The sequence below is a fragment of the Antennarius striatus genome, chromosome 10, assembly GCF_040054535.1.
Source record: "Antennarius striatus isolate MH-2024 chromosome 10, ASM4005453v1, whole genome shotgun sequence".
NCBI lineage: Eukaryota > Metazoa > Chordata > Actinopteri > Lophiiformes > Antennariidae > Antennarius > Antennarius striatus.
The window spans coordinates 3,718,189-3,744,938 of NC_090785.1; the positions used below are offsets into that span (position 1 = coordinate 3,718,189).

At 40.3% G+C, this 26,750-nt stretch overlaps 1 protein-coding gene across 1 annotated transcript; it reads right to left on the minus strand.

The window, feature by feature from the left end:
• Nucleotides 1–2,817: 2,817 nt before the first annotated feature.
• On the minus strand, nucleotides 2,818–12,881 carry elovl6 (ELOVL fatty acid elongase 6). The gene is made up of 4 exons (XM_068325568.1): nucleotides 12,663–12,881; nucleotides 5,389–5,520; nucleotides 4,475–4,626; nucleotides 2,818–4,329 (listed from the first exon to the last, which is right to left on the minus strand). The coding sequence occupies exons 1-4, from the start codon at nucleotides 12,743–12,745 to the stop codon at nucleotides 3,887–3,889; spliced, it is 810 nt and encodes a 269-aa protein (XP_068181669.1). The 5' UTR covers nucleotides 12,746–12,881; the 3' UTR covers nucleotides 2,818–3,886.
• Nucleotides 12,882–26,750: the final 13,869 nt, after the last annotated feature.

Consider the following 26,750-nt stretch of genomic DNA (forward strand, 5'->3'; position numbering starts at 1 on the left):
TTATCACTCACATCTCAATCTCAGCCTGGAGAACAGCTGATGAGGGCTAAAGAGGGAATTAGCGACCCACTCAAAGGCTTTGCTCTGATCCTTCAGGTCAGTATTTGGTCCCTCCAGCTCTTGAGCAGGACAGAGAAACACTACATGGCAAGGATTCAGAAAGATTTCAAATCTACCAGGGAGGTGGGGGGGGGGTCTAATTGATCCACTGGGTGGACATTGACACATGAGCCACAATCTTCTAGCAAAGTCCCAAACCTTGAAGGTCCCCTGGTCAATTTGGCTCCTGGGAGAGCAGTTGCAGGGATAATTCTGAGCCCGCTGATCTAGAGTGCTTAAGAAGCACCATGTCCCAATGTAGACCTGAATGTTACACTTACAGCTGCAGAACAAAATCAAAGATGAATTTCCAATAGACCAAATAAATCTCTCTGTACCTTTTTGTGTTGAATTGCAACCTTTAATTTATAATATACAGTACACTCATTTTAAAAACATCTATTTTTTGAGTCTGTCTTTTCCAACCATTTCTTATGATACGTTTAACTAATTTTTGTTATTATTATTATTTATTATTATTATTATTATTATTATTATTATTATTATTATTATTATTATTATTATTATTATTATTATTATTATTATTAGTACTACTACTACTACTACTACTACTACTACTACGACTGGTACCATAGAAAATAAACAAATAATATTCCCATGTTTTGCGTTTTTCCTCCAGCAGATGGCGACATTGTTTAAAAGAATATCAAACAAGGTGTAACTGGTGTTACAGGAACAGGACGAGACAAGTGGCGGCACTAACCTTTAAAAATATATTTCTTATGTGCACTTTACAGAAATCTTCTTTAAACTGACCAGATCCTCACATTATAAAACATAGATGTAAAAGACAGGTATTTGCACCTGACAGGTCAAGTGTAAAAAGTCCATTCTTGCCAAACTTCTTTCAGATCTCTGTCTTTTAGGAAGACAGGTAGTCCTCAATTTACGAACATTCAGAAATACGAACACACACGCCACCATATCCGACTATTGTCCTGCAGTTCCGCTTTCTGCCACAACCTCCGCGGGGGTAGCATCACTGCGTTCAGGCAGCTCCAACACTCCACTCCACCTCTTGTTCCTGTTTGTTGTCTCTGTGAGCATCTCAGAACTTCTGGCTTCATACCCTGGGTACTTTACTCTACATCATGGAGGATAAAACAAAGGCCAGTGAAGATAGTGATTGTGGTGACCATCTTCTGATGACAACTCTGCCCCTGACCAAAAAAAAAAATCCTCCCTCCTCTTCCACTTCCTTCACCCTAAAGGTAAGCTACATGCTATATGCTAAAGTATTGTAGAGTTAGTGTATACAGAAAAACATTAGTGATTAAAAATAAGTACCCTCGATATTTAGCGCTGCTGTCGCTCACAAACCAGCTTCACTGCACAGCTGGTGTGATTTCAGATCTTTATGAAAAAAGTTGAGTCCACTGTTGCAGGTATCCAGATGCAGTTTGAAACTGGTTAAAAGTTCCTTGAAGTATTTTATTCAAGGAAGGATTCAATTATAAGGAGCAAAAGTTTATTGTAAACTAGTCTGATTTCAAAACAATCATAATGAATTACAAGTGACGCTTAACGGTAGATACTGGAACTATAATTGTGTATTTTAATATAATTACATATTTTTATCCTTATTTATTGTATAGTAGAGTGGTACAGTATTATGTGCTTTTAACAGGCTTCTAGTGATTTTGAGTCGAGTATGTGTTTAATTGACGTAAACTCGGGTAAAAAGACGTAAACTTTATTAATATTTTTGTGTGTTTTTTTTAAACCAACGTATAAACGAGAACGACTTAACTCGAAACAACCTGTACCTGTATTTAATTTTATTATGTGTTGTTTGTATGTTGTCAGGTTGTCCCCCTATAGAAGGTTTTTGGGTTAGGTTTCTGCCTGGAAATATTAACTAACGGTAACGCTAAATGCCGAACTCTGGACAATTTGCTATTTGATGTGCACTATTGGTTGAGTTACCTGAGAAACTTAATTGAATAAAATAGAGTAATCAAACACTTAAAAAAAAATGTTCAAAAAAATCAAAAAATGAAGTAGTGTGTCGGACTTATGATGACCCGGAAGTGACATCAGCGCATCACTCCAGTGGAATAAATCAGTGGATTAAAACTGGGTTTAGCCCTGAGGAGAAAATTCATTCAGCAGAGGTAGAGATGTAAAGTTTACATTACTTACAGTATTTTATTTTATTTATGTGTTGTTTTAATGTCCAGTTAATTGTTTCTGGTAAATCTTAGGGAATAATTCTTTCATATTTAGAGTAGTAATGGCTTTTAAATGACCTCAAACGGGGATTATAGATTGGAATTTAATAAATAACGATTTATGAACAACCTCTCAGAACCAATTATGTCCCTATGTTGAGGACTACTTGTATTGATGAAACTACCTTTCTTCTTAACATTTATTGGCTCCAATCAGCTTCCTGTTACTGTTCTGGTGAGTGGCTGTTTGCTAAAAATGAATTTGGCAGCCAGTAGCTTTCCTTCCAAACCTTAATTCCCACACTTCCTCATACCTTGGATACTTCATTAACTTTCCTGACCCCTCTCTTTTTTTGGATTGTTTTACCAACTTTAGCTATTTACTTTACCCGTGAAATCTTGATAGAAGTCTTCACAATCTTTCTCTAATGACTGCATTTTCACCCAAAAGATTATTTAGAAATTTTTACATCAATTCAAAATGTAGTAAAGAAAGAATACCACAGACACATTTCATGTTTTAGCACTTTGTTCATACATTTTTTTTCAGCAACAGTTGTTTATTTGATATTGACACAGTGCAAATGAACAATAGCACAACAGACACCATTAAGGACACACACTATTTTTAAAGTCAACACAGCAGATTTTTAACAATTTGCATGTTTTGATTTTTTTTCTTTTTAACAGAAATGTTTGTCCTCCATGTAATCCTTCAATTTTTTTTCTTCACTTGTAGGGAAACTTTAACCGAGAAGCTTTTCAAAAAAATCACCTGCGGGTTGTCAGATGTGAATCAATCTGTTTAGTCAGTTCCATTTTGTACCTTTTATCAACCGTACCGGGTGGATTTCAGCCATCCTTCTACACCTGTGCTGATGTTACACATGTCGACGTTGTCTTGATATGCATATTTTATTTAGGAAAGATTTAACCTAAGACCTGAGAAAATATCACATTTAACAATGTAAGACACAGAAGATACGGAGATGTTCTCCCCCCATCGGTTCACAAACTCGCCACCGGTGTTTCAAAGGTTTCTTCTGACAGGTCGAAACAAAGCAAGACGGGATGACAGACAGACAGAAACATACTCAGATGGCTTACGCTAACATCGACTCCATCTTCATATGTACAGATTAGTATTTTTCATAGTATACCAAGTAAACCAAGTATTTAATACCAAGTAAACATATGGTAGGGGCTTTTTTTTTGTCCTTTCAAATTTAAACAGGATTCATGGTGAACTGACAAAGGGGGCGTTTTAAACTTTAGGCTGATGCACTTGTGATGGCTTCTGATATTGGCAGCACCGCTTCCTCGGAGACTTTGCCTCTGTTGAGGCATTTCCAATCTAAAGTGCCTGAGCACGAACACCAGCCATCCTCTTGACCCCTCCCCTCCCTGTCCAACCCCATTCCAACCCCCCCTTCCGCTATGACACCTCTCAATCATTCCTCTTTCATCCAAACAACCCTTTGGACCAACAACCCTAACTGATTCTCTTAAATGATTGGTCCCTGCTCTCCACTTTTGACTCCCTTTGTCTTCATCGTCTCCCTTCTTACAGTACCCACAACCGAGCTTTACATTTTCTACTTTGTCTTCCTGGGGTCAGCAGCAGTCGATGATTTAGACTTGCTGAAGTAGGCCTCGATGAAGAACTGGACAAAGAGCACAAAGTAGCTGAGGTACATGAGGGACGACCACACAATGTTCTGCATGTGGGATGGACACTCCTGGCCCTGCTGCATCCATGAGTACACCAGGTAGTTGACCACGCATCCCATCAGCATCTGGGTGATCTGGGTCAACGTGATGAACATGGCGAACTTGCGCGACACCTTGAAACCGGCTGCCCGCAAGGCGTAGTAAGAGTACATTACGGCATGGACCAAATAGTTCATGGTCATGAACCACCCACCGCCGGCGACCATATCTTTGTAGGAGTACCAGGAGTAGAGCAGTACGGTGATGTGGTGGTACCAGTGGAGGAAGATGAGCTTCTGTTTCCTCAAGACGATGAAGAGCGTGTCGCCTGCAGGATGGAGGGAGTTAGAGAAAAGAAGGAGGAGAAGGAGGAACTAATACAGGAAATAAAATCGTGGGGCTCAAACAACTGAATGAAGTCCCGGCAAAATAACACTTGGGTGTGGAGATGGCTTAAAAAGTAGTCCTCTTACCCAGTTCTGGTGCTTTACTTAGTACGAAGGCATATGCCCAGAACTTGCTGACGGGTCCGTTGTAAAAGCTCTGGTCACAAACAGACTGTTTGAGCCCTTTTGTCATGAGGATGTAGGTCATGTAGCTCCCGGTTCGGATGGCACCAAATATACTAGAAGGACAGACACACAACAGATGGAAGATGTCATAAAATTATATTTTAGATTATTTATATATATATATATATATACACACACACATATATATATACATATATATATATTATTACATATACTATGATCTCACGTTACAAGCAATGTACTTTGTATGTAAAGAAAGAAAAAGGCACAGACACTATCATTTCAAAGTAATTACACAATCTGCTTAAACCCGGTGGGCTCATTACCGCTCAGCTGCAGAGAAAGATTAGGTCGAGCTTACATCATTAGTATTATACTATTTTTAGAATTAGATAACAGTGGCGGCTGCAAAAGGTAGCTTCTGCGTGATTCAGACATTTCCATTAACTGAAGAGTCTACAAACGTACTTGAACGTTTTAACTGACTGAAAATAAGAATCTAAATTCACATTTCAAACGTATTTTCACCTGACAACATATCCGGCTTTAACTCATCTTTCCCGGAATTTAAGCTTGTCAAAAACCCGTCGGCTGTGGTCAAAGCTGTTTGCCTTCTGGCGTGCCACATGGGATGGCATGCGCCTGCATTAATGGAACTGTCTACAACAATATAGATTACAGCACCAGAGACATTTCTACCACCACAACAGCAGAAAATCCATTTCATTTCTCAGCCTTTGCTGCTCAGCGTCCAGACCTTAGAGCAGAGGGGACGTTTGTTTTCCTCACTTGCAGTCTTTTGTTGAGAATCTGCAGTCATCGCCAATTCTTTGAGTCATTTAAAGCTTTCTCACCTGAATGCAGCGAGTGTGAGCGACCACAGCACCAGCGGTTTCCTCAACTCAAACTTCTCCCTCTGTTTCATAACATGGCGGCCACCGAGGATGAAGGCGGCGTAGAGGGCAGAGAAGAGAAAAGACTTCTTCCTGGAAATGCAAAGAGATTATTGGAAGATATTTTCATTTCATTACAAGACGTTTCGGCAAGAGAGTCAGAAAAGCTGATGATATGAGTCCAACAAAATCCACCACAAATTTTCTAATGTTCAGTTCACAGCTGTAGATTTGATTCAACACCTACTCCCACCATTTGCGTGCTGCACGTCTGCTGTAATTGACTTGTTACAGATCATTCCCTCCCCGCACGAAGCGGAGGGCTTTACTACAGTGCCGTACAAACCGACAAATCTTAAATAAAGCCTTTCCTGGTTTTCAGCAATTGCAAAGTTAAGATGGTCCCATTTTACGGACCATGAGGCGAGGTGGACAAACACTGCCTAAAAACGCGGGACAAATATGACTGGGTCTGCTCCCAGAGGTCAGTATATGCACCAGGAATGAGGAATTCTGGGAGCCATGGGATCCAAACTCCCTGGGGATGATGAGTTGTATAAAACCAGCCTGACACATCCATCTGCAGCTGGTTGTACTAAGAGAACATGACATTGCTCAGTTGATAGAATTTATATAGGAATGATTCTCTTGAAAGTGTTTCATGTTTGTTATCGTTTTATTTTTGAAGTGAGGTTGGTCGGACAATGGCTCTTTAAGGTCAGCTGTCTTCAGCAGAATGCTATTGCTGGTGCGTAACTCACGCTGCAAACTCAAGCATTTCTCACAGAACTGTGACATATGAAACCCTTAAAGAGCAAATCTGTCAAGGTTTGCAGCCTCAGCACAGCACCAACGACAACAACAGCGTTCGGTTTTAATGAGTGTGCAGAGAGAAAGAGAAAAACAGTCGGTACTTTTGCTGAGCTAATTAAAATTGTGGAGTCGGTTAGGAGCTTGTTTGACGTCCTGCTTTGCACCCCTAGTTCTAGTTCATATCAAATATGATTAGGTTTTATGCATTGCTTGGAATAATGGGAACTTTCACTCACTCCATTCCTGGATGTGATCATGGTTACGGTATTTTTGATTGCCTGGACAGATAAATAAAGTTTATTAACATTAGAATTTATTAATATAACCGTCCTCGTTGAAGGCAAAATGATGGAAAGAAACTTCCATATCAACCATAGAAGGAAGATGACGCCAAGTAGAAAAAAACAACAACAAACAAAACAAAAGGACACGCTTGAACAGAAAGAAAACAGGATTGGACTGCAGGATGACATCACTGTTTCTCAACTACACAGGAAGGAGGCAACACAGAATGTACAGTGGCCTACATACTGTAAGGAGGCCCGCGGAGGGAGGGAGCACTGAAGTCAACACAGCCCTTCAGGGTACCACCACCCAAACCCGAGATGTCAGAGTGATTTACAACCCGACACGCAAGTCTAACAGTGCACTTCCTTTTGTCCTTTCTTTTTAGTGTAGCTGCACCAATTCTGAGCAGCAGAAAATTTGAAAACAGCATTGGAAGTAAGACTGTGAGACTTTGTATGTATTAGCATATGGAGGCTGGTGTGAGCTAATGCACACCTTATACTGGTGTTAGCTGGCTACAGAATAACACAGGAACTGAAGATATTTCAGCATTTAGTACTATAATTAAAAGTTTAGTTGCAGTCTCATTTATAAATTTAAAAGTAACTTGATATTCAGCTAATTACCAATGCATTCAAACCCTAGGGGATGGCCAAATTTGAACAGTTAACACTGTAAATCAGTAAAGTCATCATCTTCAAGGTGTTTGTCTCTGAAATCCGAGCCAACATCTGAGTGATGAGCATTTTCAGTGTTACAATTGCCAAAAGAATGACTATTGCTGATTCCTAATAAGGAAACGACCATCTGAAGAGGCAGAATATAATTTTTTGATTAATATCTAGCATCAAATTTCTTTATCGGCTGTAGAGAGTCCAGATTTTATGAGGGATTGAGGTCATAATTGATATTCATTCATTACTTCATTGACAGTCACACCCAAATACACACCTCTTCTCACCTCCCAGGTCACCTCCACCCACTACTGCCTCATTCCACTCCCCCTTCTTACCCCTATGCTTGGACTCTGCCGCTTCCTTCTCATGCGGATGATGCTAGGCAACTAGAGTTTGGTCCCAACGCAGATGACAAAAGAGGCGGCAGTGCGACTAACAGGCCTTTGAGAAAATAAATCAATATGGGCAGAACAGCAAAATCAAACAAAACTAGAAAGGATGGACTCAAGATAGGATCCTGCGTTATGTATAAACTACATCACGAGATGCTTGATTCTTCCGTTTGATTCTTGATTCTTTCCTCAAGCTGAGATTTTTTCCCTCCGTATAAAGACAGCAATACTTCATTTGGAAAACTAAATGAATAAATAGAAATCAAATGTTTGTTTTTTAAAAACGTCTTTCTCTCGAGCGTTGCTGTAATCCCGTGCCGGGACACCGCGTGAGAAGCAGGGCGTTGTCCCTGTCTTGATTGTGCTGTTACCAAATCTATTAGATCAGAGATATAAGGCTTCGTATCTGACAGAGCAAATAGCAAAGTCACAAAACCAACAAATGGACCATCTAGTGCCCCTGTATTGAGACACTGACAAGTAAAATTATTTCAACATGGAGTTTACACTTTATATGTTCAACAAAAGTTGTTGAGAAAAGACTGGTGGTCCTGAACATAACTATCCAGCCTGAAATAAAGTACAAGAATAAATAAAGGTGCGTACATCTTTGTGGCTTGAGGTGTAACTTCTATGGCACAGCAGACACTATAAACAGGATGCTGATCCCATGGACCCTTCCCTCCCCCTCCCAGGGCGCTGTAAAGCCTCTGGATAACCTGCAGTGGGACTCGGATCTGTATTAGCCGGTCCAGGAGATTTCACTCATTATGTAATCCTTAGTTTGTAGTCTGAGGATGAGTCGGCACGCCAGCGAGACGCATCCCTCTGATTGAGGTGCGTGTTTATGGTGAACACATGAAAATGCAACCGCCATGCATGAAGGTATGGGCGCACAGTTGTCTGTGGAGCGTAGTTTGTTTCCCTGCTACTGCTGTGTGTATCCATCACAGTGGAAGGGTAATCAGAACTGCCATTCCGCCACAGAATACAACCATGAGTTGCTGCAAATAAGGCCCAGCGATCCCAGAATAATCTCTTTCATGGTGCACCCAATATAATCCGGTTAAAAACTAGTCCACCGAACCTGGTAAAGGCACAGTTGTCAGACTGGCTTTAAAAACCAGTCGGTCGGTAAGACTCATCAGTTCATTCTGCATCTGGTGCCCCACAATGTCAAATCATGTTTCTATTCAGAAATGACTGCTTTTGTCTTGAGAGATAATTATATTAAACTGACTTTTTGAGTCACTCGTATTTAAAGTAGCAAGACAAAGTCTCACCGGCGTCTTGCATTGCAAAGAACTCAAAAGGCACAATGTATACATCTTTATGATATGCGATTATGCATGCTGGGGAAAAAAAAAAAACAATTACGTATGGCGTAGTTTCAAAAAATATTTGCATGCAAAATGTTTCAAGACGATTACATTGATGTTAGCTGAAGCTTTCTAACCCTCCGGCCCAAGTACATAAATGACGCTGATCTTATTGGACGTGCTTGTTGTCGTGCACTGGAGTGGATTCTAGGTTCAGAAATGTGCTGCACTCCATCATCGAAAAGAGACTATTAAATGTCATTAAAAAAAAAAAAAAAGGATTTCTTTTCATAAACAGATATCACTATATTGCTTGCTTTCACATCATCACAGTTGATTCAGGATAGGATAAAGGAATGCCCTTTGTTTTCTGTATGTAATCTATGCATTGAATGTAGGCCACAGGGATTAATATGAAACATTAACAGCAGCAGCTTAATGCAGCGTTCAAACGCTGTATTAACCTGATTTTTACAAAGCAATTATCAATTTGATCATTGTGTTTAAATGACTTATTATTAACTAGAAATCTCCAATATATGCTCCACTGTGACTTTAAATGATCCTTCCTTTGTGAGCCATCTGCCCGTCGGCCTAGAAAAATTAACTGCTTTGATTTTGTTCAAGGTACGCCCCCAACGTCATTCCTCAAGTAAAAAAAAAAAAAATCAAATTACAAATATTATTCAAACTAATCTGGCATTAGGGGGAAAAAGAAATGGTTTGGTCAGCAGAGATTCATAAGAAGGGGAGAATGGGATCTCCACGGGGATCCCAGGCAGCTGAAAGGCTTATTGAAAGACAGAGAACAAATGATTCCAGACAACCTTGCATGGTAATGAGGAATGATGACTCGTGAGAGAGAGCATGGAGTGATTCAGCAGGTTCACCAGGGGAACAGATTTTGTTTTGGCTCCAAAGACTGAACTGAAAAAATGCAAAAACTTGTTTATAACAGAATTTTTTTTTAAACCGAGGAAGATTTTCTGCATCATCCAGAAGCAGGTCAACTATACTAATAACACAAATCCCAAAACGCACTTCCAAAAGGCTGACGTACATCAGTAAAATACTACACAATAATCTTATTTGAGATTATTTTTCGTTTGATTATTTTCAAGGACTTCCTTTCTAACCTTCCATGCAGTCAGCAATCTGTTAAATATTATCTCTCAAATTCTGTGCAAAATTTACAACCTAGACACCAAATATCATGATTCTTGTTACTAATTCACAGTCCGGTATGTTTCACCACATGGAATCAATTGGCATAAGCACTTTATGACTTACAGGTATGTAGACTTTGCAGCTGGATATCGCTATCATGAAACCTTGACATGGGCACCGTGTTCTGTCCCACACAACAGACTCCAGGGTGTCGACTCTGTTATCTGTCAGAGGCATGTTAAGTCTGTGGGAGAACTCAGTGTGCGTAAAACGATGCCGGTCCCTTTTCTCTTAGTGATTTGCGGTGAGACGTCTGTGCGTTTGACCTTTGACAATTTACAAAAGTGAAGAAGACAGTTTCCTGATCTTTCTTGATTGTGCAATTTTAGTACAACATCATGATTGATGTAAATGCATGCAAGACAAAGTGCTTGAATGGAACAAAAAAGTGTTTTTAAGGTAGATAATAAAATCAACATGCCTTAGAGCGTGTTGTAACTCTGGCCTAGGAGTGATGTCACAGCAGGTATTTGATCAGTCAAAATATGTTGTGACACAATTGAATGGGGTGGGCGGCGCTATAGCGGTTGAACTTTAGCCTCCTTTTCTGCATGTGTTCAGCATTTATAATGTGATGTAGTCCTGCTGGCATGCAGCAGCGTTTTAATTAACTTTTTCAATCAAATAAATCAATTGATTCATTACAGTTTTATTACAAATCCTATTAGTACTAGTACTATTATTACTACTTCACCACAGCTTTTACACCTACTACTACTCTAAAAAGGGCTGTTCATTAACTACTCAACCCCAGCTGCCATTGTTGCTAGGCAACAGATGCATGGTGACACAAGGGTAAGGACGGAGAGAACTGGTAAAATTCTCCCTAGACCCTCATGGATGTGATCAAGTTCCCTACACAGAAAAAATGTATTGGAGGTGGTTTTCAAATTTCCTACCAAACTTTATAACTAATGCATCATTTTCTGTTTTAGCCAAACCAGACACTCTGGTTTTCTTCTTCAGAAGCAATAAAAACATGTCAAGCCTCGTTTCTTGCTCCCTGTTCATCAAGAAGGTCGACAAACAACCTATCAAATTCCTTTTCCTGTGGTCGGTGTCTACATCAGCCCTGTGCGATGGGAAGTCCGTCATCCTCCGTAACAGGAACAGCTGAGAGAAGTCAGCACAGATAAGCTGCTCCGTGATTGGCTGATACTCTGTCAGCAGACATCAGAAGGTGAATGTTATTGGCTGGCTGTCAGTACCAGGGTAGGGACAGCTCCTACACTCTCTCTTTGTGTGAGTGTGTGTGAATGCGTGTGTGAGTGTGACTGTGTCTGTCTCTCTGTATTACACACATTTCAGTTCTTCAATGAATAGGAATTTGTCAAAGCCCAGCTTCAAGGGCTCAGGTCAACACATAGTGTTTTAAATTATATGATAACTTATTTTTACAGGCAGATGAACTCCTCCCACTCAATGTATTCTGGTTTTACACAGAGCCACTGAATGTTTAATGAAGCCGAGACCAACTTTACGCATGACTCATTTTGTTTTGCTTTGAACCATTTTTTTGCTCAATCTGGCATGGACCCGGGCAAAAATAAATGGACTCTTTGGCGCAGTCATGCAGTGTGTAGTTACATTGACCCGCCTGGAAAATACACACGAAAGGCATCAATGCACACGATTACAAAGTAATGTGAACTTAATCACAGCAGGAGCCATAAAATATCAGTCCTAGGTAATGCTGTAGCCTTGCAGACACTGCCCTGAGCAAACAATGAGTTTTTTCCCAACACAAGTTCTCTGGAATTTCACTTGTAATTCAACAGTTATAAGACTTAATTTAAAATATCATCAGTAAAGCTGAGGTTGAAAATTTACACATATTTTAATAACATTTCAATTATTTTCTGAGCAAAAAAATGTATTTAATGTCTCTGATTTCTCTGTATGTTAAGAGGTGTAAGATGGAATTTGAAGACGGTTTATCTTAAATATTCAATACTAAATTAATGTAATTAACAGTTAGCTATTAATTACATATTACACTGATGCCTTGTCATTCCACTGTATGAGCTGGAATCCTTCGTCTTTCGAAGGAAGAAACCACTGGATGAGTGTGGGGGTGTCCTTTATCATCCTTGGGGCCCCCGGCTCGGTTCAACATGGGACTCTGAACGGATGAGGGAGCTGGAGCCACATGGTTGACCTTTACAATGACCTCTGCACATAATAACTGATGCAGGGTGGGGGGGGGGGGGTAAATCAGAGGTATTCAAGGGCAAATCCTCCCCGCCGGAAGATGAATAATGTAACAGCGGACTGTAAGGTAGTTAAGGGCAGTCGGGCGATAAATCCACACGCTGCTAAAAGGCCTGTGTGAATATGTTCATTTTCTGGACGGTAATTTGCGGATGATGACAGAGAGGCTGATATAATTGGATACGGATGTGGTTTAATCCCGGTGAGCTCGGCTGATGCGCGGCCGGTCAGCCAACCCAACACGTCGCGTTGAATTTGCCGTTCATCTTGTGGGGTTTCCAGGCTAACATCGCGTCTCGTAGCCTTACCAGTTCTCCTGCATCCATCGGATGGCTTCGTCCTCGTTGAACTGCCTCTCGAATTCGTACTCTTGCAGAGCGAGCACCGACATGCTGTCTGTGTTTCTGTTAACACTGTTGGAATTTAACACAAAAAAAACAAAAAAAAACCGACGCTGGGTTGTGTTTTTATTCAGTTTTTTCCCCGGAGAACAGAGACTGGCATCGCTTCGCCCCGCCGAGAGGACCTCGCCGTTCTGCACGAGCCGCGAGCCAAAGCGGAACCCTCATCGTCTCGCGGCAGACCAAGGCCACGCCCTCTTTTTCAATATGGCGACCGCGCGGTCCTAGCGCCGACCACGTGTTGTATTATTTAAAAAGATATTTTAATAATTTCGATCTCTTGATCTTTTTAATGAATAGAAACACAAGAATAAAAGAGAATCTCCATGGACTACGTTTAAAATTTCACTTTTTTTTTTTTTGCTTAATTAATTAGAAATCCTCAATGACTAATATTTTCTTGTATCTGATCCAACGTTATATGTTTGTGCAAAACACAAGAAAGATAAATTTATTGAAGAAATCACGTGAAGAAAATGAACCAGTATGAAACTGCTGTGGCACATGTGGATCAAAATCGTTATCGCAATCATCTCAAATTATAAATATAAGCAAGAAATATATCGTGTTAAAGAAAAAGAGAAAAACCACTGGATCACTGCATTCTATTTTTAGTAGTCTCATAAGGATATGTGAATACATCACAGGTTTTGTCTGTACATCATGAGTACATGATAAGCCATTTGTTACACAATCATTACCTTTTTTTTTCTTGACGTTTTCAATCCTTGCTGTACAGACTGTTTTATCAGCCCATTAAGGTGGAAGCTATTTCCCCATAGGTGGGGTGAACACTTCTGGCACCACCTTGTTGAACTTTCGCCTTGATACTGAATGCATGGCTGCAGGAAGACACACACACACACACACACACACACACACGTACAGAAAAACACACAACACAAATATCTCTCCATACTTGGTTGCAGCGCTGATATAATGAACTTTAGCAGACTTACCTTTGGATGATGGGCTGCTGATGTCGTCTGTTGATATCACAACGAGACATGGACTTTTAGAATATTTACTCATGAGCTCATTCACAAACCAAAAAAAAAAAATGTTCACATTGAGTAAAGATAGCTGACCTTAACTTTATTACTGCATGTTTATTGTACGAATCAGACACAGATACAAGCTCTGACCTCATCTTCTACCATCTCATGACATTTGTCATTGTCATTACATTTGCTGACATCTCCAAACATTTGGCCTCAGAAACTTTCAGTTTCATTCAGATATACAGGACCGGTGCTTTGGATCTAATGTAGATGTTGTTATTGAGGGAATCAACTCATTTTCTTTTTTTATTAACATTATCAGGAAATGTTATGACCAATACAACCAATGCTGTCCACCATGCACTGCTTTACTGCAACTGTTTTTCCTATGCATGGTCATGAGGGCTGTAGCCTATCCTAGCTGTCACTGGTCAACAGTCACATTGGTTGGCAGTCACTAAATGTTTTTGGACAGTGGGAGAACAGGGGGACAAATCCCAGAAAGAACCCCTCCCCCAGGTCTTCATTTTAACCTTGACTAACCATTGCCATACTTGTATTTGCAACTTAGATTATTAATGTAAATTGTTAATTGACAGTATATAAAGCCACGATTACTTTAACTCAGTCCAGTTGTTGAAATGTTTAATCAAGACTGGTTGTGCAATTGATTTAAATATTGATAAAATAGACATTTTAATTAGTATAGCTGTCACTTCTAACAGCGAGTCATCCTTTTTAATATTAAAACAGTTAATTAATTTAGTTTAACTTGATGGTATGGTAACATCAGAAAAAAAACACCTTTTAGTCCCAGGTTTTGTACCTTTTTGTTAGTTGACGAGGTATTTTATTGTGAAATTCACTTTAAATCGCGCTCATGAGAGAACTCATGAGAGCGTCATTCGTGTCACGTGACATCCTCCAGGCGCTGCCACGCAGAAAACGCTACCTGTTTCAAGGGGGCGGTCCTTTGAAACAGGTAACACGTGACCGATCAGTTTGATTCGCAATGCCGCTCTGTTTTTATTCCGCTTGTTAAGTTTGAATATTTTTCCCTGTGATTCTCACGAGGAATTTCATCAATCATAATGACGTCGCTGCTCCTGACGGCTCCCTGGAAGCCGAAGATGACGTCATCTGGCATGCAACTCTTCAACTTCCTTCCACACTTGATCAGGTACCGTTTTCTGCAGTGCCGTTCATTCTTAGTCTTTATTTTTACTTGGCTGGATGTAAAATACATGCAAGTAAAGAAAAGTCGATTAGATAAGCAAAGCCATTAAAACTGCTTAAATTGTAACGTAAATCTATTATTTTCAGCTATGGTAGATGTTTTGATATAGACACTGAAATACAGTATATTTTAAAAATTGCTTACACCACCAAATTGAGATTTAAATTCATGAATCTGTTGGCACATGCAGAGTAGGTCGATTCAAAAGCAATGGGGCCATGCATGCTTTAGGCTGATCATCATCATAATTAAATTCACAATATTCTCAGGCTATTCCTCTTACGATTATTAACGCGATGTGGTTTTTCATGGACTGTATATCTCGAAATTAAGAGTGTGAGTAATTTTAATGTGACTGGTCAGGGATTACTTGCTGTAAAAGCCTCCAGGCCCCCTCCCTCAGTATTTGATTTTGTATGCAGGGTGTGATGGGTTTGATTTTCATGTATTTCCTCCAGTGGTTGATGTTTATTCTGATTCCACATGACAGCTGGCGTCGGTTAGCAAAGGCCACAATAACACTCCAGAATAACAATTGTGCGGGTTAGAATAATAATAAATACTGTATATAAAAGCAACAGAAATAAGGATGGAACTCCAATAAAAAAAAACGAATGGCTCGCAGGCACGTGTGGAACAAAATGATGTATGGCAATAACCATGATAAAACAATGAAAAGTTAAATAGCAAAGAAATAGATTGGAAACCTGTTTGCCCCAAACAAACAAGTCCCCCAAGGCTGCTTTTAGATTTCATCGGGGCTTCATTAGGTTCCCACTGGTCTCTTGAGTGTCGCTCTGGTGTGGGACTGGGAGGTGTGACCTCTCACCTGCCAGCAGTCTAAACATCATCTTAAGTCTCCCACCGGAGTCTGGGCTTCTGAGGCTGGGTGTACCACAGCATCAGCTGGGATTTCATCATCCCAGTTCATTCTCCCCACATCCAATAAATCTCAAGTGGTGTTGGAGGAGTATATCAGGGCTGTTTGTGTCTGTACTTATGCCCTGAGCTGAATGTCTGTTGTGTTGTGTGAGTCAGGGAGTGCATTTGTGTAGAGGATCTGACCCAGTGGGTGAATCTCTGCAGACATGTCCGGCGGTGTGACCATAGTCTTTCTGAGGCAACTGCAGACAGTCTGTGGATTCAGTCCTTTTGCAATCAAGGAAGTTTAACTCAAGTTCCATTAAAATCTTCTTTTTTCATCTATTTTCTTTGCTTTTCTTATATTAAACATTTATTTTTAATCGTTGTCGCAGGTCTTGTTGGGTTTACAGCTCCTGGACATAATCGACAGACATTGGATGGAGTGTGACCTTTCGATGTCTGATGTTAAACACAGAGACAGATGGAGAGACGCTGCTGCAGAATATCAAATATCACTGATTTGTATTTGTTCCCAGTTTCAGCTCTGTTGTTCACAGATTCTCCTGTCTTGCCGCTTCTCTCTGTTGAACTTTGAGGTTTTTTGAGCCCTTTAGCAATAACTGGCATTAATATGCAGAATATAACAGGGATTACTGCCATCTGCACCTATCTGAATCATAATATGGAAACATATTTGTGTTGAAGTACGGACAAAATGATATACAAGCGGAAGCTAGCAAACATATTTTATTTTCATCCCATTTATCCTTTGTTTTACCAGGAATGTTCCAGATATCATGATGTGCACTGACCATGAAGTGACATCTCTGACTTTGCTGTACTTTAAATGTAAATTGCTGATGGTTATCAGTCTAGAAATGCATTTAGACACATTGATTTTCCTTTAACTGTTGTGTTTAATCTGCTGTAATGATCTTCTCTAAAGGAAGGAGACCTGTTTTCCCATGTAAGACCATACATCATGTCCTCATGTCCTGCACCTCTTGAGCTTCCTTAAGTGTCCTCTAAGAGGAGAGCACATCTGTCTTGAAAAAAGTTTGTTCCATCTCATCGTCTGGTACACCGAGGCGGTCATGCTGTGTGATTAATCGGTGCTTGTTTAAGGCTTATATGCATTTCTACTGTGTTACAATAATCATCCATTAGATTTAAAATCATGTTTATTAAAAGATAATTTCTTTTTCCATTTTCCACTATTTGAATAATATTAGGAGTAATGGCGCTTTTTAAAAAGATCAAGTATCAATCAAGTCATTGAAATCACAAACCACATCAATCAATAATTGTTAGAATTATTCGTTTAAACACCAGAATGCTCTTAAAAGCTTTTGAAACTTTCTTCAAGGGTGTGATCAGTTCTACATTTATTATTTTACTGCCACCTAGTGGTGAGAGCGTGACGTGCAGCACGGTCCGTCTATTATGAGTTAGAATATCTGATCTCAGCCAAACAAATTGGATTCATAATGTATGGCTTACATTACTTAGTGCTTATATCTGAGGCTGTGAATGAACTCTTGTAGTAAATCTATTCTGTGATATCTCCCAGGCGTCTGTGTAACATTCCCAATAAGATGGAGAATTGGCGATATGATGTGTGAGGGACCGAGGTGAATGTATTGTTTTAACCAGAAGGGCACCAGCTGCAGTCACAGCGTTGTGGTGTGGAAAGTGGAAATCTGACCTAGTGGTTTAGAGCAGATAAAAACACATCCCCCTGACCTTTCCGCTTTATTACCCGCCATGATGCCTCATAAATTGAGGAGAGTACAGTGCTGGAGTCACATTGAAGGAATTGAAGGATCTGCAGGTCTTTTCTGCTGTTTTTTTTCCTCCTTACACTCACTGTGTAACCCAGGACCTTTGGTTGACTTTATTTTTGCTACGTATCGTTTGTGGCCTAGTAAATCTGTAAGACAATTAAAGACAGCTATAATAAGCTAGTCAAGAGTAACTATAAATCATTTGATATAACGATTTAACTTCAAGGCATCAAAATATTTTTAAATATTTTGGAATATTAAATTACAAGAATGTAAAGGTGATCATAAATGAACTATTATGTTAAAGTCCTATCATATTATTATATGGAAGTGTAAGCGACACATGTCAAAACAAATCAGTTGCTGAAGGCCTTTAATTAAATCAGAAATTACTCCAGTTTATTACTGGCATATTAACTTTAATTATCTGTGGCGCCCTCTGGTGGCTCGTAGGGTGTTCTACATGGTGCTTTCACTGACCAGCCAAATCCAAACGAATTCATATAGAATAGAGCATTAAAGAGCTTTATATTACATACTCCAAATTTCAAATTGATGCATTGGTGACAACTAACATCCTCACAGACCAGGAATTATGGGATTAGACCTCACAGCAGATGTATATCACATATAAAGCACATCAACAGCAACAAATAAGAACACTCCTTATGTCTATAACCCACCACAGAGGATCGATATGAGTCTCCATGACACCTCCTGCAGAGAAATATAAACCTTTAGCTGTTGTCTACAAGGTGCTGCTGCTGCCGCCGCAACCAAACTATAGATGTGTACGTGCTTGTGTGTCTTCTATTTCGTTAATGACGGTATATGGTGATGCCTTCCAGCAGGGATTACCACACCGTGAGCTCTGGCTCTCCTGCCGCGTGGAATAATGAAGGCGAGCTGTGGAGACTGGAGGCGCAGGCGGCGGGTCGTTTTCCACCAGGGTTTACACTGCAGACGACAAAATCTGGACGTGACTGTCTTTTCACAGATTAGAACTGTCTGAGAAACACAAAGGGATGGAGGGAGGGTGGCTAACAGGCATTATGCATTTGTTCCTGCACAACCTGCTTGTGCAATTTAAAAACAGAGCTCTAGCAAACAGTCAAGGAAATCACAGGAAAATACAAAATGCTGTTACGTCACTTCTGTGCGGTTTCTGAACTGTTAAATAATTTCCGAGCACATCGACTAAATGTCATCGAAACTGGACCAGATGTGCTTAAGGTGACAACATAACAGTGGTTAATGTTGACATTCTTTACTAAAATGTCAATCATCATCAGGATGATATTTTTCCAGAGTGCAGTTCCATCTTCAGAGGAAAATGATCAATCAGATACAGATTAAATTAATAATTGCCGGAGTATTTAAAACATAAAACTTACCTTATAAAATACAGTCTTAATGGAACACAAAACTCCCAGTTTTTTAAATAAGTGTCATTCATCATCATCAATGCGGCATTAATCTTATGTATGTGACAGAAACAGATGGTAAACACTATAAAGATGTATACCTGTCCTAACTTTACCTTGAAGGAGCAATCTGTAGGAATCCCCTCATTTATTTCTGCAACATTTTTGACACAAACTGATAATTACAGTTGGAGTTTTGATCTTAATCTGCCCAGAGGCGACCTCACGTCAAGTCAACAGTGCATTTTCCCCTAATTTTCTGTCGCTGGAGGTGACATTCGTTTCTTTGTTCAATCTCAGTGAGTTGTGCTGATTGTGCAGTTTTCCTTTGCGCCATTTGAAAACATACATTATTTCTCCTGCCAGGATTCACAAAAGGATTTCACACACAGCAAATTTAAAAAGAATGCAATCAGCAATTTATAGTTTGCGTCGCTATGAGTGGAGGAGATACCGACGGGTTTAAATAACTCTGGCTTTAGTCTTTGTGAACATTTTGCACGTTATTTCCTAAACTTGAAGCGTTGAGGGGTTGAGTGAGATTTCAGCAGCTCCACTTCCTCCCAGGTCTCCGCGGATGTTCGGCTCCTGCGGAGGCAGAGAGAGCAGATCTTAAAGAGATCAATACTCCTGAATGGATTTCCTATATCAACCACGCTGAAATCCTACCATCTGTGACATATAGGTTGAGTGTATAAGACACTGCTGGGTAGGATCCAATCCCATAAGTCGATCTCCACACCGTCTGTTCTTGTTGGATTGGATATGCTGTAGGCAGGGAGAGGTGGATGATGGAGCCCCCCAGGTACACCATGTGGAGTGTTGAGTTTTTGTTTTTTTTTGCCATTTAACTGTTTATTTCCTCTTTTCTCTGCTGTTGATCCATTTTACAAAAGGTTGTGTGTCATCCTATTTGACACAGCAAAATGTTAAACCGTCTGTAGTGAACAAAAATGGGATCATCAGCGCCGGGACGATCTGTCATCGGCTGCAGATACGTCCTCATGCAGGTTTTTTTTTAGAGATTATTTAAAGGAATGTTTCTGTTATTTAGAAATGCACTTATTCATTCACATTATGAATGAATAGTAAGCCACATCCAGTTAGCTTAGCTTAGCATAAAGACTGAGCTCTTGCAAACAAATCATGGCATTAAAAGTCTCTAACATATTTTTGTGTTTTAAGGGAATTCATAGTGATTTATAACACATTCATAAGCTTTCTTTTTTAAGACATTTGAATGTACTTAAAATGAAACATTTTGTATAAATATTATTAACTATAAGCCAGAGGTTGATCAGGCTTATAATAGTTTTACTTCCTATATATACCCGTTCATGCATGAACAATAAACTGCAATATTGATTTATGTTGTGATAGAAAATGCAGTGTCTTAGCTTATAAGTACAGTGAAGCAATTTTGAATGCATCATAATTAATGCATGTTTCATAATGCAGTTATGCAGGATGTAGTAGTAGCAGCTATTACTGCTACTACAGTAATAGCATGCACAACAAACGGATCAATAGTTAACAAATATATGGATAATAGCTGGTTTGTCAATTGAAAAATAAGAGGGTCAGAACTATTGACCTCACGGTTTGTGTAGAGACGGAAAAGCCAATGCCAGAAATAAAAGAAAAAGCATCTCTATATTTGCACAAGGGAAAACTGGAGCGACCAAACATCTGGCTTTAATAAGACAGCAGTCCAAAGAAATATTTTTACAAGGCGTAAACATTTTACACTTCAGCCAACGCCAGAGTGACTTACAGAGCGGGCGGGGCTTCTGAGTGCCGGTTGTGGGTTCCAGAGGTGACAAGCTACTGCTGCTGGGATGGAGACAAATGGAAACTGGCCCTGGAAGCAGAGAACCAAAACTTGCTGATCTCAGGCCGCGTGCAATATCGTAAAGGGGAAAGTGGTGACTCGCCATTTATCTGCGTGAGGAATGGCCTGTTTCCTGGCAGCAAAGACTCAACGTGTATTTATGAATAAACAGTTTGATTTGACTCGCGGGCTGCTAGGTGTCACCCGGCTCGCTCGGACGTTCATTTATAACAGATTGATGGTCGTTACAGTTTAATGTAGAGATGTAATACATGATTACAGACAGGATTGGAACTATTTATATCTGTACTGCAGAACAGTAACAGCATATGTTGTACAATTGTTCAATACAGCACAGATTCAGTGATTCACAGGACTTAGAAGTTTTTTGCCAGTGGTTAAAATATACTTCAAGTGATCGCTTTTACAGGAGACAACAGATTAGATGGAATATCTGCAGAGAGAAGGGTCAAAGAGGGTCTGCTTTCATTCTTGCTGAGCCATTAGATTTGCCTTTTCATAGATATTAAACTAATTTGTGTGTTAAAGACTGAATTGACCTTAAGGAAGCCATACTTTGACTTATACAAACATGGGAAGTTGTTGCCTATGTCCTGAGGATGGTTGCTCATACTTCCATTTTTTTCTGTGGGTGTCAAATTAGCTGTTAAAAACCCTATGTTGTTGTAAAGAAGCTTCCTGATTGGCCAGTTATTCTAAGAGGTCAGGAACTTCCTTTAGCAAAAATAAAAATGTTAAATTACTGTAACTACACTGCCTTGGAAGTTCCCGTCAGACAGACGCATTATAATGATGGCACCAAATGCTGCACAGGATGCATCGGCAGACTCTAACATTCATTCAAGACGACTATATTTCACGCACAACCTCATATTTATGGGAAACAACTGTGTGTTGGCATCTGAGCCTATATTTTAATAGGCTAGTAACCCACCGGTGAAGTAAATTACCACAAAATACTTTGCATCAATAATATTTTCTACAATTTAAATACCACCGGGTTCCATAATTCTGCTTTTCTCCACTTATGAAAGCGCAGAGGTTTTCTCGAGGAAACATTTCTGACGTCTCGCTTTTGAAGTGAACGTGGCATTAAGTGGATAAATGATGTAAAGTGTCTTCCTAAGTGGTCCTCTCCATAATTTAAGCATTCTCTGCCCAAAGATGCCCTGTTTGTACAGCTGGAGAGTCAGATCGGCGTGTAAAGTCTGACATTATCTCTGCAAGCATTCAGGATTCTGTTTCAACAGAAAAAAAAAAACCTCTCAGACTTTAAACAGCGATAGAGGAGGTGCCCACGTTGTTTCTACGTTTTGCTTCATGAGACTCCAAAAGAAACCTCCAAAAAGATCTCACTTTACTTAACAGAGCAATTTAGAATAATTTGTGGTGACCACGTTGGATTCCTGCAAAGTTTGCTTCTGTGATGACAAAATGTGCTGTAATCTGATCTTTGACTTTTTTTAAAAAAAACGATAGCACAGATGGGCCTCATAAACGAACATGAACCGGTTGGAGCTCGAGCGGCACGCCGGACACAGTTTTCACAACATCATCCACCCTCTGTGTGAATGGAAAATTACACAGCAAGGAGCGAAAGAATAAAAAAAAATAAAAAAACAGAACTAAAACAAACAAAAGCTCTCAGGTGTAATTTTCGATCTGAAGTCGGTGCCTGGGAAACTTTTCCGCCGGGCTGCTCATCAGACGCAGACTCCGGGTGGCTGACAGCGACCAACAGAGGTAAACGTCAATTAAGACGTTACACTAGATGACAGGCCTAAAGAAAACAGCGCTGAGAGATGCCATCTGGGGCAGACTGTGTAAACTGAAGGTGTCTGAACACGATGCTTCGGCTAAGGCTAAGATGTTAGCAGCTTTGGACTTTTCAGGTTAACATGAAGAGGCATGAAGAAGACTTAACGTAGCCGTTGTGCCTGCAAGGCTTCCATTGTGCAAATTTGATGTGTTTTTTTTTCCTTTTTTGTACTTCATAGGTATAGTTGATTCCGTGACTTTAAAAGCCATGCAGCGAATTCTTTCCTGAATTCACTTTATGTGTGTTTTATGTGGCCAGAATGAAGGATAAAAGCTTTTTCTTGCAGGCTGGTAGGTCTGCTCTTCATCCTAAATGCTAAATCATTCCATTTGAATGGTATTTTTTGGAAATCCTGACAGCCTTTGCGTGATCATCATCTGCAGTAGCCCACCTTCCGAACAGCACAGACTTACAGCAAACGTTTTTTTTTAGATTTATTTGTTTTTCTTTTGTTTTTTAATATTTTTTACACCAGTCATGGCCCTTGGAGGTTAAAATGGCTCAGAGACGCCTCAAACATTCATATAGTAGCTCTTTTTGTCCTCCAGATCATGACCTACAACCTTTATGTAAGGCTTCAGTTGTAAAATTTACTACAAGCTAACATGTAAACTACATTTTCAAAGATTTTTATCACATAAATCACATAAATCCGGCAATCTCTCTTCCCCAATCATTGCTTTTCCACCGCTATTTCAAGATCCATGAGAACCATGATCTCTTCAGCATGTGTAGAAATTGATTCAGAGACAAAACGTCTCAGATGTGTGTTTTGTTTTCATCCTTTTTTAATAGAACTTTGCAGAGCAAGAAGTGCGTGCGTCATGAAATTCGCCCTGGTTATCTGCTTTCACACGCTTTGGCCGGCCGCCTGCCCCTCAAAGGGCACCGAGCCCCCGCCGCAAGAGAGGTTCGTAGACACGCATGGAGATCCACATGCGTGCATGCATGGCTGAACGTGTGCCTATATGAAGCGTGCAGATATAAATGAATGCCAAGTGCACAAAAGAGACTTTTTGATCATAGCCAGAGGCAAAAGAGCTGACTCTGCCAAGGTGAGGCTGGAGTCGCCCTCGGGACCTGAGAGGTTCAGCTGAGGCCAGCGGCGGAGCGCCTTGTTATGGAAAAGTTCTCCTCGGGCCTTAGGTGAGGGTGAGAATGTGTGAGGTCACCTCAAGCGACCTTTAGCTGAGGCAGCTGGGCCGCCATTGGTCAAGAGCCGAACCCCCAAACCCTCAAACCTCCCACCTCCCCCCCAGACAACATAGCAGCCCTCTCTGCTGCCTGACCGCTGCACAGAGCACTCAGACTAGTTGTGCATTTGCAGGCCGACTCTGAAGTTACACACACAGATGAATGATCCCATCTAAAGCAGTGGGTTTAGGTATTTTGTTCACAATTTTTAAAATCCAGGTCAATGAAACTTATTTTTTCAATATATTTTAACAAATATATACAGAATAAGAGCACAGAGTAAGGAAATGTGTGTGTATCTGACATTATTACCAAACTGTGAACCTTATTTGTATTTTTAAAAAAAACCATGACTGTGTTCTTCCCCAGATAAAGTAAATCAAACATAAATAAAAGAAAATTGGCCTGAACAACCAGAAAATTGCACAAACTCTCCTCCTCAGATAAAAGTAGTGATCTAGTGAGTTTGGAAAGCTGTTTGCTTTTTAGCGGATCCTGTGACGTCACTGCTCTTTTAAAAACAACAACAACAAGTTATTGAGTTGTATTCTCTGAATCACGATTGTCTTTACCCATAATCCCACAGGCCCTGTATTATTACTGAAAGCATAGAAACATAAAAAATAAAATAAAAAATACTGTGAAATGCTTGTTTGAAATTCTCTCCGCTTGAAGACTAAGAAATCGACTTGCGTGTTTTATTATTTATTTATTTACTTTAAACGGTTTGCTGTCATTTAAATCTAAATTATCTTTGAGATATTTAAGTTTTCTTGGCACACACACACACACACGCACACACACACACACACACACACACACACACATCGTTAAAGAATGGAATAGAGTAGGATAATTTAATTCCAGGCTCCATCAGCATTTGATTTGAAAACACGCTCCTTTCATCGCGTGAAAGCGTTCTCACCAAAGCCTGTCCTCCGACGCGCCCGTCGAGACATTGTTAATTATTTAGATTGGAGGTGTAACGGTACATGTTTGGATATTTGCTCTTCCTCGCGTCTTATTTGAATTCCCAAAGGAGTGGAGATGAATGCTGTGTCGGCTTGGTGTGTCACTACAGATTGGATCGTGTCTCTTTTTTTTTTTTTTTTGTATTTAATTCGGCTGGCGGAACAAATCTCGCATTAAGATGTGTTCGTGCACTTTAGGTGTAGGGGGAAAAAATAAGGCAGGACAAATAGGAATTTAGTTTAAATTACAGCGATTAGTAATTTCATTTCTGCTGAAGCGTGAACTATATGCTTAAAAAAAAGTCATGTATATTTCTCTGTGATAATTACGCGCGATTACGCATGTTGGAAGAGTGTCTCTATTTGGTTTGACGCGCACAGGACTCTCCAGTGTCTGAATTTGCAATATAAATCCCGTCTAAAACGTGAGCAGAATATAAGTAGTGCAAAAAAAAAAAATCTTATTGTGTGAAAAATCTATAATTAAAAGCACGAGTGACCATGTAGCCACGGCAACTCACAGACGGTGTTGTTGTTTTCTCCATTTAAGCTTTTAATAAGTTCTTACCTTCTGCCGGATGGAGAGAAGGAGAGATGCTTAAAGGTCCGCGATCCTGAGCTTCCATTTCGGCCAAATGAACACATCCCACTGAAGCCTGTTCTCTTCAGGTCATCCTCTGTTCACATGTTGATTGTGCGGATGTGTATTGAGGCTGCAGACTTGCGTATTCGCCCCTATAGCAGCCGAAGCTTATCCCTTGTCAAGCTGATTATTGCTCCGCTTTACCGACTCCATCAAAAGGTGACACTTGTGCATCAAAGGGGGCCTTAAAAGAAAATCTAATTGTGGAGGGTGAAGAGTTCAGACGGTCGGACAGACACGCAAAAAAAAAAAATTAAAAAAAATCCTCTGCATTCATAAGATGCAAAAACAGAAAATCCCTCTCGTGTATTTATTATTTTTTAGTTTTAAAAACGACACTTTGGGTGATTTATTTTCTCTCTGTGGTATTACTCCCTCGGGGGATGACCTCAAGGCCTCTAGCAACATGACATCAGTTCCTAGATCAGCTCTTTCACCACACGGCACCCCCCAATTCCTCCCCCTCTTAAACAGCTACTTATTTTATAGGAATGTGTGTTTTAATTGAAGCAATCACATGATCAACATTTGGTGGGTGTGAAGTGCGCGCCGTTCGGTTTGCAATCCCACAGACGCGTGTTTTCATTTCGTTTCTCCAGGGGAGAGGGGAGGGGGTTGGCGGCGTTTCCCTCCCCGACGTCTCCGCTCTGCGCCGCGGCCGCGAAGCTGCGCTCTTCCCCCGCCTCCTGCAGCCAACCTCGGCTCATATACCTCCGAGTTTCCCTTGGGCGCTTGTGTGCGATTCGTGATTCTCCTCTCTGCAGTTTTTTTTTTTTTTGCGCATTTACGCAGCGTAAAACATTGATATGAATAACCCAAGCATGAATTCAGTGGAATTGTGTCTGTTCTCCTGAGTTCAATACGCGCAAGAGAAACACACCCTGATGGACTGTTGTCACCGCGGTGTGGTCCACCTCCTGTTTGTTGATTCCCGTGTTATTTCAAGCACGACTGACCGCAGCCGTGTAGCCCTTGGTAGAGCAGGCAGACATGCATTCAGCAGTTAATCTGACGGGGCATCTCGTCGCTATGTGTATTGGAGCAGCCCATTGTTTTCCTCTATAGATTAGGCGCACAAGTACCTCACATAATCGAAAGGCTATAGACTGACTGTCATTGGTTTGCACTCCACTAACAGACTGCTACACAAAGATTCAATAAAAAAAGTCCCCCATCAGAATGTTTTTGAACAATATATTTACTTCC

Excerpts from the sequence above, each read along its gene's own strand:
- elovl6 (XM_068325568.1), bottom strand. The coding sequence starts at position 12,745 with ATGTCGGTGCTCGCTCTGCAAGAGTACGAATTCGAGAGGCAGTTCAAC. Across the intron at positions 5,521-12,662 it reads CGATGGATGCAGGAGAACTG|GAAGAAGTCTTTTCTCTTCT; the intron begins GTAAGGCTACGA and ends TTGCATTTCCAG. Across the intron at positions 4,627-5,388 it reads CTCACACTCGCTGCATTCAG|TATATTTGGTGCCATCCGAA; the intron begins GTGAGAAAGCTT and ends CTGTCCTTCTAG.